At 22.4% G+C, this 15,023-nt stretch overlaps 1 protein-coding gene across 3 annotated transcripts in view; it reads right to left on the bottom strand.

Annotated features, from left to right (window-relative positions):
- The window catches only part of LOC117176817 (RNA-binding protein 45), a 56,471-nt gene that overhangs the window by 9,945 nt on the left and 31,503 nt on the right, over positions 1-15,023 (bottom strand). For 2 of the 3 annotated variants that reach the window (XM_033367136.1, XM_033367137.1), the window contains exon 5: positions 1,950-2,081. In XM_033367136.1, the coding sequence (XP_033223027.1) occupies positions 1,968-2,081 (114 nt within the window). In that variant the 3' untranslated portion in view covers positions 1,950-1,967. Of the gene's footprint in view, positions 1-1,944; positions 2,082-15,023 lie in introns of those variants that run through there. The other variant, XM_033367138.1, reaches the window with a different exon arrangement.

Raw genomic sequence — 15,023 nt, 5'->3', positions numbered from 1 at the left:
AGGGAGCTCTTCTTAATATTTTGACACCAAAATCATGTCGATACACCTTACCGACTGCGAGTAAAGCCACCCACGCTTTAACTTGACAGACTGTACTTAAATTTTCAAACAAACAGTTGAGTTTTATAACTAAATATTAAACTTTTACGGCAAAAAAATAATTGTGATCAGAATAGTTGAATTTTTAAACAAGTGGATAAATTTTCTGCCAAAAAAAATACGAATTTTGAACAAATACTTGAATTTCCTGCTAAACAGTTGAATTTTCAACCAAACAGTTGTATTTTTAACAACAAAAAAAGAGAACATTTCAAATCAATAAAGTTAGTTTTATACCAAAAAAGTCAAATTATCAATTAAAAAAGATAAATTTTGAACAAAAAATGGAAAACTTAGATGTTCAGATAATTTACAAAAAAATAAAACGAATTCTCAATAAAATATATGGATTTTTAATAAAATAATTCAACTTTTAACAAAAATACAAATCTTTAACAAATAAAGATTTTTCAGTCAAAGAAGAAAAAAATAGCCTCTAAATTGTTGAATTTTTAAGCGAATGGACGAATTTTCTCTTCAAAAGTTGAATTTTTAACCCGAAAATATTAATTTTCATACAAAAAAATAATTTCCAATCGAAAAGTTGTATTTTTAATCAAAAAAGATCAAATTTCCAACCAACAAAATTAATTTTCTACTAAAAAAGACAAATTTTCAACTACAAAAGATGAATTTTAAACAATAAAAAAACTAATTTTCAACAAAATCGCTATTTTTCAATCAAAGATATGACGCTCCGACCAGAATATTAATCAAAAAATTAATTTTTTTAAAAGTGGTTCAATCTTTGACCAAGTAGTTCTACTTTCAGCCAAAAAAGATAAATTTCCAACAAATAATGTGATATTTTAGTATATATTTTAATAAAAGACATTTAATTTTAAATCAAAAACAGTTTAATTCAACCAAAAAATGAATGAATTTTCAACAACAAAAAAACAGTTCAATTTAAATAAAAAAAGGGTGACTTTTTAACTGAATAATTAATTTTTCAATTAAATAATAAAATTTTTATCTAAAAATATAATCTTCAAGACGAAAATTCAAAAGTTGTTCAACTGTCACCTATGTAGTTGAATTTTCAATTTAAAAAAATCATTTTTTAAAGAAATAGTTCAAGTTTCAATGAAAGAGATAAATTTTTAACTAAAATGATGAATCTTCAATAATAACATTTTTTTAAAATAAAGTGGTTAAACCTTTAAAAGTTTTTCGTGTTGAAAATTCAACTATGTTGTAGAAAACTCATCTTTTCGGCTTGAAAATTTAACAATTTAGTTAAGATTTTTTTTCTTTCTTGCCTTTTGGTTGAAAAACAACTTCCTTTGTTTAAAATCGTCTTTTTTTGGGGAGAATTCAACAATTTTTTATTTAAACTTAAAATCTTTTATGATTGAAAATACAACCACTTGATCAAAAGTTTGGAATATATTATTAAAAATTGATTTTTTTGGGTTAAATATTCACCATTTTAGTTATACATGTAAAAAAATTGTATTCCACAATTTTTGTCAATCATCTGCTTATTTTCCCTGTTTACGAAATATTTAAAATCGCTACCATCAAATAGAATCTCTTTTAAAGTCTTTTTGTTTTTCAAAGTCTTGAATTTCTGTTTATGGTTCGTAAAAGATGAATTCGAACTTTGTAATAAAAAAGGGGGGATAAAATAGGGTAAAAATTCTCGATTTTAGGTGTTTCAGGGAATTTTTCAAAAATAAGGGATGAAATAGGGGAGATAAGGGGCCAGGTAAGTCAAAAAGTGGACGGACTGTGATCCCTGCAATCAAGGCAAAACTTCCAAGCTTAAAAAGTCCAGTATTTATTAAGAGCAAAGGAACAGAATGAACAATTCTACTTTCGTTCGTCTGCTTTTTTGATTTACTTACGTTATACGCAAAGACAAATTAATGCTCATCCTCATCCATCCTCAATCGCTTCCTCCTGTCCTCGCCCACGTTTCTTTCTTCAGCCTCTAGAACCTTCAAACGAGATCCACAAATTTCCTGTCCATGAAGAACCTGGAAATAATCAATTTTATTATCACTTGGATATTTCATTTTATAATCAGTGGGAATCAATATCTCTAATAGGGGGACAATAGTAAATATTGTCGAGTATCTTTTATATTCCAACATAAATCATAAAAGTAAAAACAGGATGGCCGTTTTAATCGACGAAATAAATTCCCGGCCATTTTCCCGTTTTTTCCCGGTTCGCAAACATTTTTCATGGTCAATGAAATTTAAAAAATGGAACACTAATGCTACAAAAAAATTCACTTGAGGTAATAAAAACTGAGCTGCAAATGAAAGCACTCCAAGTGGATTTATTAGGGTAATTAACTAATTTTTTTTTTAATAAAAAATAAATTAACATTAAATTCATTTTATTTTTAAAACTTTAAAAATATTTTAATTATTAAGCTAAAAATATTTAAAATCTTAAAAATAAAATTAATTTTTTTTTAATTTATTTGTTACTTTAAAAAAATATTGGTTAACTTTTTTTTAATTAATAATTTTATAATTGAAATTTAAAAGTTTTTTAATTAAAAACTTTTGTATTTAAATTCTCAATAATTTAGCGTATAAAATTAAAGGTACTAACATTTTACAATATAAAACAATATAAATCTACATTATCATTTTCAATGCTCTAAATTAAAAAATCAATCAATGAACTTCAAAATTTTCAAAATTATATAATTTTAAGGAATTTTAAGCTAGAAACATTAACTATTGAGAAATTGAAAAAATTTCAACTGAACACTTCTTAAATTAGAAAATAAGTTATTTTCTTTTTAAATAGTTTAAACATCCTTGGAAAGCTTCAAATTTGTATTTCCAAATCTTGAGAAATCTAGAAGTTGTTTTACATTTTTTTAAAGTACAAAATTATTTTGGAAATTTGTTCAGAACTTCTAAATATCTGTCAAAATTAATCGATTTTTTTCTACAATTTTCAGAAAATCCTGTAAATTTTAGAAAATTTTTTTAAAAATTTGGATGTATAAATAACAATTAAACACTTATTATTTGTAGCCGATATTTGAGTAATTTTAAAAGAAATGTAAAAATTTTGAAAAGATTCAAAACTTAATTTAAAACGCTTTAAACTTATGGATCTTTTAAAAAACCAAAATTGCATATTTTTGAAAAGGATCTAACTTTTGGAACTTTTGTCAAATTGAGAAATTTCATAATAATAGTTTCGAAAAACATATATTTGATATCTAGTAGAAATTTGTATTCATATTTCTTAACCTATTAAAATTTTTTTTTCCTTTTTTTGAAAATTTTCAAAATATTGAAAAGTTTTTGAAGTTTTATCGAATTTAAAAATGTCATTAGGATAATATGCAAGTATTTTTGACGCGTACCAGAAAATTTGACAAAAATTTCTAAATTCAAAAAATTTTTATTCAAATTTTGAAAGAGCTCAACCTTTTTGATTTTGTTTAATCGAAAAATTTAACTGACATAGTTTCTAAATATATTTGATATATAGTGATGAATTTAAATGAAGTTTCCTAACCTTTTAAAAAAATAATTTTTTTCTATTTTTCTAAACATTTTCTAAATTTTCAAAAGTATATAACTTTTCTAATTTTCATCGAAATTCAAAATTTTACTTCGATAATTTGCAAGTACAAATTAAGTCTTCTACCCATCTAGAAGAAAAGTTGACAAAAATGTATAAGCTTTAAAAAAACTTTTGAAAATTTTGAAAATGCTCTAATTTTTTAAATTGCGGGCTAATCCAAAAATTCGGCTAGAATAGTTTTGAAATATATTTGGTATCTAGTGACAATTTTGAATGAAATTTTTGGATCTATGAAAAAAATAATTTTTTCTATTTTTTGAAAATTTTCATATTTTTGAAAAGTATATAACTTTTCTCATTTTCATCAAAATTAAAAATTTTATTTTGATAATTTGCAAGTCTTGTAACCATCTATAAGAAACTTCGACAAAAATTTGGACGTTCACATTAGATTCTTTTCAGAAATTGTTAAAGGCTTCAAAAGAATAAAAACATTTTCTTAAGATTCATAGGAAAATTAAAAATAATTTTTCAAATTGAAAAATAATTTTAGGAAAATATTTAAAAAGTTTTTCAAAGATTTAAGAAAAATTCTCAAAAAAGATTCTAAAAGATTTTAATAAAACTTTCTAAAATTTCCTCTTCGAAATTTTAACGATTCCAGGCTTTCTATGTCAAACAATTCAGTTAAAGATTCTTTACTTTTAAATATTTGGTTTCAATTTACTTGTCTTAAATAAAAATTCAAATATTGCTAAATATTCAATAATTAATCGTTATTTAATGAAAATTTTCAAATTGAATGGGTTAAAAATGGAATATTTTAGACTGAAATAATATTTTTAATTTAATAAAATCCTTTTATTAAGAATATATTATTATGAAGTTATTTTTAAGTTGAAAATAGTTTATAAACTTTCAGTCACACGTTCACATTTGTTTAATGACTAAGATTTGAAATTGAAACCGTTTAAGTTTTAACGTTAAAATCTTAAAATTCTTAAATTTTGATTTAATAATATAGTTTTGTAAAATCGTTTTTGTTCAATTTTTATTACTTAAAGTACAGATAAATTTTAAAAAATGTATTTATTTATTGAATAAAAACGTTTTTTATCAAAAATTTTAGAAATAAAAATTTTCAATGCAAAATTTTTTAAGTAAACATATTTTGAATCACGCATCGTAAGCTAAATAATAGCATAATTGAAAAACATTACAATTCCACTAATTATTTAAAAAATGTTAAAATCGAACGTGGGCAGATTTTTCTTTTACAAATTTCTAAAATTCCCGATAAAAAAAATTCACTGTCAGTTCCCGGTTTTTCCCGGTCCAGCGGCCAACGTGAAAAATTTTCTATTATTTTTTAAGTTCTTTTGAATTCATTACCACTATGAAGCCTCAAAATCCCTATGGGATAAAAAATAGGGACCAAAGGGTACATTTTGTCATAGGGTACTTTTTTCGCACTCAAAGGGTAAAAAATTCATGATAAATTCATAAGATTTCAGAAAAATTCCAAGTAAATTCAAAACATTTCAAATAAATTGGAAACATTTTTAAAAATCACCAGCAAAAAATCCATCGATTTCCGTAAAACTGGAATGAATTTACAGGAATTTAAGATAAAAGCAAAGTCGATGAAATTCATAAAAATTCAATATAAATTTTTTAAAAATCAAATGAATTTGAAACAATTTGAAAAAACTTGATTGAATTCAGTAACTTTGAAATAATCTTAGAAAAATGAAAATATTCAAGGTGAGGTCAATAAACTTCAGAATCAATTTAATAAAAACTTTGAAAAATTCAAAAAAAAATCACTGAATTAAGTAGAATTCAGTGAATTTAAAAGGATTTAAGTGAATAAAAAAATTCAAGAAAATTAAAAAGAATTAAAAAGAATTCAGGGTCAATTCCAAGAAAAATTTCATATCTTCAAATCATTCAAATGAATTGGAATAATTTTAAAAATCGAAAAACATTTGATTGATTACGATAAATTTTGAGTGGCTTTAGAGAAATTTAAAAGAAATGAGAAGAATTAGATGAAATTCATAAAAAATCAACATGAATTTAAAATTCAATCAAGTGAATTGAAGAAATTTAAAAGCATGGAAAAATTAATATAATTGGGTAGAATTGCGTGCAAATTTAGAAGAATTCAAAATAATTTAAAAGGATTTAGGATAAATTAATAAGAATTCATGGCGAATTACAAATGAATTGTAAAATCACTCATGTCTGGTGAAAAATTAGTTGAAATCCATTAAAATATTAAAGTCCCTTAAAATTATTAAAACCCCTGGAAATCCTTTCAAATTGTTTAAATCTCTTGAAAATGCCTTGGAATCTTTTAAAATACCCTAAAATATTTCAGTCTTTGAAATAAATAAAATATTTAAAATAAAATTTTAAATAAAAAATAAACAGCAAATTTCTGGGAATCTTAAAATTTTCTCAAATATTTCGAATCCTTTGATATCTTTTGAAAACCCTTGAAACTTTTGAAAGCACATGAAAACGCCTGCAAATCTTTTACAATGCCCTCAAGTACTTCAAACCCTTCTAAATCCCATTAAATTACTCAAATCGATAAAAAAAATTCTCTTTGATCTTTTAAAACAATCCAAATTATTTTTAATCCTTTACAATCCTCTGCATATTTGTAAAGTTCCTGTAAATGCCAACGAATTTGAGAAACAAAAATACGTTAAAATCTTTTAAATCCTTTTATCAATTTATTTATTTTTTTAATCCATTGAATTAAGTAGAAAAGAGTAAATTTATAAAAATTCAAGTGAATTAAAAAACTTCAAATAAATGAAATTAATTAATTATTTACGAAAATTGGGGAATACAATTTTTTATAAAAAAAATTGTTTTTCAACCAAACACGATTTTTCAGGCAATTAATTAATGAAGTAATTAATGAAAAAGGGTTTAAGTTGGATTTTTATCTAATTTAAATATCCTAAATTTAAAATGAAATTAATATTTTTAAATCCTTGGAATCTTTTAAAATGCCCTAAAATACTTCAAAAATTGAAAATATGAAAAAACTTCATTGAATGCCGTAACTTTGAAATAAGCTTAGAAAAATTCAAGGGAATTCAAAGAATTTGATGAAATGTCTTAGAATTAAGGCGAGGTTAATAGACTTCAATATGAGTTAAATAAAAAGAGAATACCAAAGAATTCAGGGTCAATTCCAAAAAAAATTCAAATCTTTCAAATCGTACTAATTTCTAACACAAGGAGTGACTAATGACTAAAAATCTATTCAAATTAAATAGAAAAGAATTCCAATGAATTGGAAAAATTTTAAGAATCGAAAAATAAATTATTAATTACAATAAATTGTAAGTAAATTTAGAGAAATGAGAAGAATTAGATAGGAAATTTCAAATGCTTTGTAGGCAATTAATAGTTGCTGCTAGAAAATTGATTGAAATTTAAACTACTTTCTTAAAAGTTCATTTTTTTATTAGAAAAAAACTAATCTTATTTAGTTCGAAAATTGAACTATTTAGTTTAAAAAATTTAGAAACAAAGCTAATATAAACTAAAAATTAATCAAATAAAATTGTGGTTGAAATTACATCCATTGTTAAAGTTGTTTCTTTTTTAAATTTATTTAATTGGTTGAAAATGCGTCTTTTTTAGTAGAGAAAGAATCTTCTTGGTTGAAAATTCAACTATTTGATTGAAAATTTATGTATTTTGTGGAGAATTCATCTCTTTGGGTAGAAAATTAATCTTTAGTGTTGAAAATTTAATTTTTTGGTTGAAAATTTAACTATATGGCAGAAAATTTAACTGTTTGGTACAAAACTTAAACTGTTTTTTGTAGAAAGTTCATTTTTTTATTGAAAATTATTATCTTAGAGGAAAGTTTACCAACATCACTTTTGTTTAAAAACCAATTTTTTTTTTAGTTTAAAAATGCAACTATTTAATCAAACAATTTTAGAAAAGAAGAAAATATAAAATAAAAATTAAATTTATTGTTAAAACTGTTTATTTGGAAATGTATTTCATTTGTTTAAAATTCGTCTTTTTTAGTACAAAATTAATCTTCTTTGTTGAAAATTTAACTATATATTTGGTTGAAAAATGTTTTTTTTTTTAATTAAAATTCTGGCTTAAAAATTTATGCATTTTGCCGAAATATTCCATTTTAAGTGGTTTCATTTTAAACGCTATGAATTGAAAACTATTTTACGTAATTACATTCAATCAAGCTTATTTATAGTAAACAAATGTAATTTCTAAACAAAAGCCATTCAAGTATTGCGAAACGGCTTAGACGGATGCCTTGTCCAACATTTCTAATTGTGCTGAGATCCACTTCAACCTTTACGCAACATTATATTTTAGTTCGCTTTATTATGTAAAAAAGACAATTTGATTTATTGCATCTATATCTAGCAGTGATGGGCAAGTTACTTCATAAAAGTAACTACTTTATCGTTACTGTTACCGTTCCAAAAATTTAACTTTTTTTACAAGGGTAGACCGACATTTGTAAATTTTAGTTTCGATTCAAAATTTCTTTAATGAAAGCTCCAAGGTGGCCGTTTTAGTCAAAGAAAAAAATTCCCGGTCATTTCCCGGTTCGCAAACATTTTTCAGGGTCAATAAAATTTAAAAAATCAAACTATAGTCTAAACATTTTCCCATATAAAGTAATAAACAATTAACAACAAATTAAAGCATTTAAAGTGGAACACTTGAATTTTTAAAAATGAATAAAAACTTTTAAAATTGAAGTTTAAAAGTTTTTCATTTTCAAAATTGCGTATTCAAATGCTCGAAAATGTACACGTACCAAATGGAAGGTACTAAAACTTTTGCATTAAACAATGTTAAATGAAATGCAAATAAACTGCAAAATTTAGAACTTTTATCAATTACAGAGTTCAAAGATTCAGATTAAGTTCCAAAAATATAAATCCATGTTAACATTTTCAATAGTCTAAATTAAAGAATCAAGCAATCAACTTTAAAAATTTTCAAAATTATATTTTTTAAAGTAATTTTAAGCTAGACACATCAGAAATTGAAAAATAATTTTTTAAACCTAAAATTTTGTTTCAAAATCTTGAGAATTCTAGAAGTGGTTTTAAATTTTTCCAAATTCAAAATAATTTTAGAATTTTTTCGGAACTTTTAAATATATTTCAAAGTGTATTTAATTTTTTCTATAACTTTTAAAAAATCCTGCAAATTAAAAAAAATTCAATTTAAATTCATAAATAACAATAGAACACTTATTATTTGTAAAAATATTAGAGTAATTTTAAGAGATATTTAGAAGTTTTAAAAAGATTCGAATTAAATTTAGAACTTGAAATAATTTGAAATACTTGCAGTCGAATTTAAAATAAAACTGATATTTTTGCAGATTTCAAACCAAAAATTTAGAATTTTTTTAAGAATTGTGAAGGACTGGAAAAGAATAAACAAATTTTATATGATACTTGAAAAAATTATTGTAACAGAAAGATTTAAAATATTTTAAGAGATTTCAAAAATTATCAAAGAAGAACATGGAATATTTTAAGGATTTTTTTAATTTGCAAGATTTTTAAAAATTGTAGGAACATGTCGATGAATTTAAAAATATATTTAGAAGTTCTGAAAAAAATGTTAACACCCTTCGTTTAAATTACTTGAAACAATTTCAAATTTTTAATTAATTTGGAATCTTTTCAAAACTTCTAAATTTCTCTTAAAATTACTCGAACTTTTTCTACAAATAATAAGTGTTCAATTTTTATTTATGCGTCAAAATTTAACAATTTCACTTATAAATTAAACAGTTTTTAAATAGAACAATTAAAATTGTAACGCAAAAAGATTAAAAGTTCTTCAAAAATCTAAAGATTCAAAGCTTTCTATGTAAAAAAATTCAGTTTCAAATTGTTTTCTTTGAAATATTTGGTTTCAATTTACTCATCTTAAATTAACAGTGAAGTATTGCTAAATATCAAATACTTATTCGTTTTCTACATTAAGAAATTTCAAATTAAATGAGATAAAAATTAAATAATTTAGACTCACAGTATTTTAAATTTAATAAAAACCTTGAATTATGACTACATTATTATGGATTTATTTTTAAGTTGAAAATAGTAAAACGCACTTTTACATTTTATAATAACTAAAAAAATTAATAGAAATAATATATTAATAAATTTATTTATTAAATTTTATATAAAAAATAATATAAAGGAAGACCTGAAACTCTGAATTAGAAATATATTATTGATAAATAATGAAAATCCTTATTTAAAAATAAAATTATCGGAATAAATGATATATTAATTTCAATTCTTATCAAGACTTTCGGATTGATCTAGAATTGTTTGGAGTACAGATCTATTTTAAAAATAATTTATTTTATTATATATACATTTGATAAAATAAAACTATTTTTTATCAACAAAATTTCAACTTCAAATGCTTTAAATTTTTAATTGTTTAAATCTTCAAAACTGCACTTTAATTATTTTTAAAAAACTGTTAAAATCGAACTTGGGCAGACTTTTCTTCTGAAAATTCTAAAAATTTGAAATGGAAAATTTTTAAATTGAAAGATTTTCGAATTAAGCATTCTAAACTGAATGATATAATAATTTATAAAAATCACCATTTCAAAAATTATTTAAGAAACGGTTGAAATCAAAGTTGGACAACATTTTTATTCTAAAAATTTTGTAAAATTCCTGGTCAAAAAATAAATTCACTGTCATTTTCCGGTTTTCCCCGGTCTCATAAAATAGAAACCAGCAATTTTGGATTTATTACATTTATTTCAAATTATTTGAATACATTCAGAATACACCCTGAATATCAATAATCTACCCTGATTTTTTGTATTCATTTTAATTCATCAAACTCACTAAATACGACTCAATTTAGTGGATTTTTTAATTTCATGAATTTCATCCAATTTGTCTCATTTCCGTTAAATTTCGCTAAATTCATTCGAATTTTATTTAATTCATGACTTAATATTTTTTTTAATTCACTTAAATTCTCTAAAATTCTGGTGAATTTTTTAAAGCTCACCTCGAATTCTTAGATATTTTATCAAAACTTTTGAATTCCCTTGAATTCTTCTAAATTGACTCCAATTTTACTGAAATCAGTCGAATATTTTGGATTTCTTCCAATTCATTTGAATTGTTTTGGGATTCACCGAGAATTATTATCAATTTACCCTGAATTTGTTTTAGTTCACTTAAATTTGTCTAAGTTCACTAAATTCTACTAAATTTAATGGATTTTTTAAAAGTTTTTTTTTTTAATTCGTCCTAAAGTCTTTTAAACTCACCCAGAATTCTTAAAGATGTGATTAAATTGTTTTTAATTTCATTAAATTGTTCAATATTCATTCCAAATATAATACATTTATTTTTTAATTCTTTTCAATTCACTTTAAGCTTTTTAATTAACGTTGCATTTTTATGAATTTCTTCGAACACTTCTCATTTCTCTTAAATTTCGCTAAATTCACTAGAATTTGATCCAACTCATTGTTTTTCACTTTTAATTCGCTTAAATTCTGTTGATTTTTTTTTTAATTCGCCTTGAATTCTTAGGCATTTTATCCGATTTTGTGAATTTTGTTCAATTCTTCTAAATATATTCCAATTTTACTAAAATCAGTGGAATATTTTGAATTTTTTTCCAGCTCATTTAAATTCATTTAAAACCCACACTGAATTATTATTTATTTTCCATGATTTTTTTAATTCACTCTGAGTTCTTTTAAAGTCACCTTGAATTCTTAGGCATTTCCTCAAAAGGTTTTGAATTCCCTTACATTTTTCTCAATTCATTTCAAATATAAGTTTATTTTTGAATTCTTTTTAATTCATTTGAATTTTCATGAATTTCATCAAATACTTCTCGTTTCTCTTAAATTTCGCTAAATTCACTCGAATTTTATTTAATTCGTTGTCTTTTTTCTCTCCAATTCGCTTGAATTCTGTTGATTTTTTTTAATTCACCTTCAATTTTTAGGCTCACATTAAAATATCTTTTGCTTAAAATATCTATTATTATATTTTTTGCTGAAAATGGGTTGAAAAATTAATTGAAAATGCAACTATTTTCTAAAGAATCGATATCTATTTTTGGTTAAAAACTGATTTTTTTTAGTTAAAATTTAGTGTTTTCTTGTACAAAGTTAATCCTCTTGGTTGGAAATTCAACTATTCAAATAAAACCGTACTTTTGGAAAATTCTAATTTTCTGGTAGAAAATTAAACTGTTTGGTTGAAAATTCAACTATTTGATAAAATATTCAACTATTTATTACAAAATTAACCTATTTTGTAGACAATTTTTATACAGATTTATGTAACTCCTTAGTTAAAAAATATTACAATCGATAAAATATAAAGTTAAAATGAATAAACTAAAATCTGGGCTAATATTGCAACCATTGCTTAGACGATTTAGTTGAAGTTTTTTTTCGTTTGATGAAAATTCGTCTTTTTTGGTATACAAATAATCTTTTGCGTTGAAAATTCAACTACTTGGTTCCAAAAATTATGTATTTTGTTTAAAATTCATTTATTTGATTAAAAATTTATATATTTTGTTGAGAATTCATCTTTTTGGCTGAAAATTAAATTATTTGGTAGAAAATTAAACTATTTGGTTAAAAATTAAACAATTTCATAGAAACTTAGTTTTTTTATTGAAAATTCTCTTAAATGCAAATATAACTACTCCATGATTGGTAGATAATTGATCTTTTTAATAAAAAAATTCAACTATTTAGTTAAAAATTTGTAGAAACGAAAAAAACCATCTAAAAGTTAATGAAATAAAATTGGGACTAACATTACATCTATTGTTTAAACTATTTATTTGAAAATTTATTTAATTTGCTACAAAATCTTATTTTTTGGTAAAAAAATAATCACTTTGATTGGAAATTCAATTATTCGGTTGAAAATTATGCATTTTGAAGAAAATTAAACCATTTGGTTAAAAATTTGTGTATTTTGTTCATAATTCGTCTTTTTTTATATACCAAATTAATCTTCTGTATTGAAAATTTATCTTTTTGGTTAGCAATTTAAATATAAATATATATATATATATATCAGTAATAAATACAGAACTGCAAATCATTTTAAGCAATTTTAGGCTAGAAATATGAAAAATTGAAGGAAGATATTTTGATTACAAACTGCACACTTCTTAAATTTTATTTTAAATAATTTTAAAATCCTTAAAAGGCTTCAAAATTTTGTTTCAAAATCTTGAAACATCTACATCTTCTTTTACTTTTATTAAAATTTGAAATTATTTTTGAAATTTGTTCAGAACTTCTAAACGTCTCTTAAAATGATTCGAATTCTTCCTAGATTGTTTTTTAAACTGCAAAATAAAAAATATTTCCTTAAAATTTTCTTGGTTCATTTTTGAAAATTTTATAAATCTGTTTAAATATTCACTTAAAATTAATTTTGCAAAATAAAAAGAAATTTTCAATTTTCCTTGAATTTAAAAAAAATATATTTTTTATGAAACCTTTCATAATTCTGAAAAAGCTTGTAAATTTTTGTTAGAAATTTGCAAAAATCTATATTTTGTTTAAAATTTTTTATTTTAAACTTTAAGTTAATTTTAAGTCAATTTTTTCAAATAGAACAATTATATGTAAAAGATGAAACATTTAATTTTTTTAGCCAACAATTTCTAAAGAAAGCCGAATCACAAATAAACAAATTCCTCATTTTTGCAAACATAATCGTCTTTTTGAAATCTTTGGGAATTTTTTTTAATTTTTATGGAGTCTTTAAAATTCTTGAGATTTTGTAAATCTTTATAAAATTTTCGAAATCTTCTGAAATCTGAAAATTTGGGTAAAATCTTGTAAATTTTTGTGAAACTTTTGAAATATTTGTGAAATCTTTGTTTTAATCTTTGTTTTTGAAAACTTTTGTGTTCATTTGAAATCACTAAAATCTTCTCAAATTTCTTGAAACCCTTTGAAATTGTTTAAAACCTTTGAAATGTTCTGAAATGTTTGACATTTTTGACAATATTTTAAATGATTGAATTTACTGGAGATCACTAGAATATTTAAAACATTTGTGAAATATTTTGAAATTTTATTTTAAAAATTATGTTAACTCGTTTAAAATCTTTGAAATGTTTTGTATTTTGGTCTACTGTAAACTTTTTGAAATCTTCCAAATTTTTAAAATCTTTTGAAATCCTTATGGATTCTTGGAAAATTTTGTGAAATCTTTCTAAAATTTTCTGTATTCGTTTGAAGTCATTCAAATATTGGTGAAATCTTCGAAAAAAATTAAGAATCATTACAAATCTTTGAAATGTTTAAAATCTTTCAAGTGTTTTGAAACCTTCATGAAATTTCTAGTACATTTTTGAAATATTTGTGAAAACTTTTGTATTCATTTGAAATCATTATTTAATGATTTTGAAATCTTTGATAAACTCTTTGAAATCCTTAAAATCTCTGTGAAATGCTTTCCAGTCTTTGAAATATTTGTGAAATCTTTTTTTAATCTTTGTCTGCGAAATATTTTGTGTTTGTTCTGGAATCATTGAAATCTTTTGAAATCTCAAATGCATTGTAACCTTTTAAAATTGTTTAAAATCTAGTGTAATGTATCCTTCTTGAAATCTTTGAAATTCATTATATCTTCTCAAACCCTTTTGAATTCTGTGACATATTTGTGGAATCTTTAAAGAAACTTTTGTATTCATTTAAAATCGTTTAAATATTTGTGAAATCTTTTGAAATCTATTAAAAATGTTGGTAAAATCTTTGTAAAATATTTTGAAATATTTGTGAAATGTTCGAAATCTTTATAATATATTTGAAATCTTATAAACAAATTTGAAATTATTTAAAATCTTTCAAATGCTTTGAAACCTTCATGACATATTTAAGAAATGTTTGAAATATTTGTGAAACATTTGGTATTAAGCTGAAATAATTCAAATATTCGAAATCTTTGTGAAATCTTTTTAAACTTTGATAAAATCTTGAAAATCTTTGTGAAATGTTTTCAAATCTTTATGAAATCTTTGAAATCTTTCAGAAATCTTCTCAAGAAATTAGGAATCATCTTTTTGACATCTTTTGAATTCTATTTAAATTTTGGTAAAATCTTTGAAATCTTTGTAAAATGTTTTAAAATATTTGTAAAATGTTCGAAATCTTTGTAAAATCTTTGAACCCTTCTAAACAAATTTGAAATTATTTTAAATCTTTCAAATGTTTTCAAACTTCATTACATTTTTAGGAAATTTTTTAATATATTTGTGAAATCTTTTGTGCTCATTTGAAATCAATATAATATTCGAAATCTTTTTAAATCTTTTAAAATCTTTTAAATATTTAATCAAATCTT

Source organism: Belonocnema kinseyi, chromosome 7, assembly GCF_010883055.1.
Source record: "Belonocnema kinseyi isolate 2016_QV_RU_SX_M_011 chromosome 7, B_treatae_v1, whole genome shotgun sequence".
In the NCBI taxonomy this organism is placed as follows: domain Eukaryota; kingdom Metazoa; phylum Arthropoda; class Insecta; order Hymenoptera; family Cynipidae; genus Belonocnema; species Belonocnema kinseyi.
This window is presented reverse-complemented; position numbering and strand designations above follow the sequence as displayed.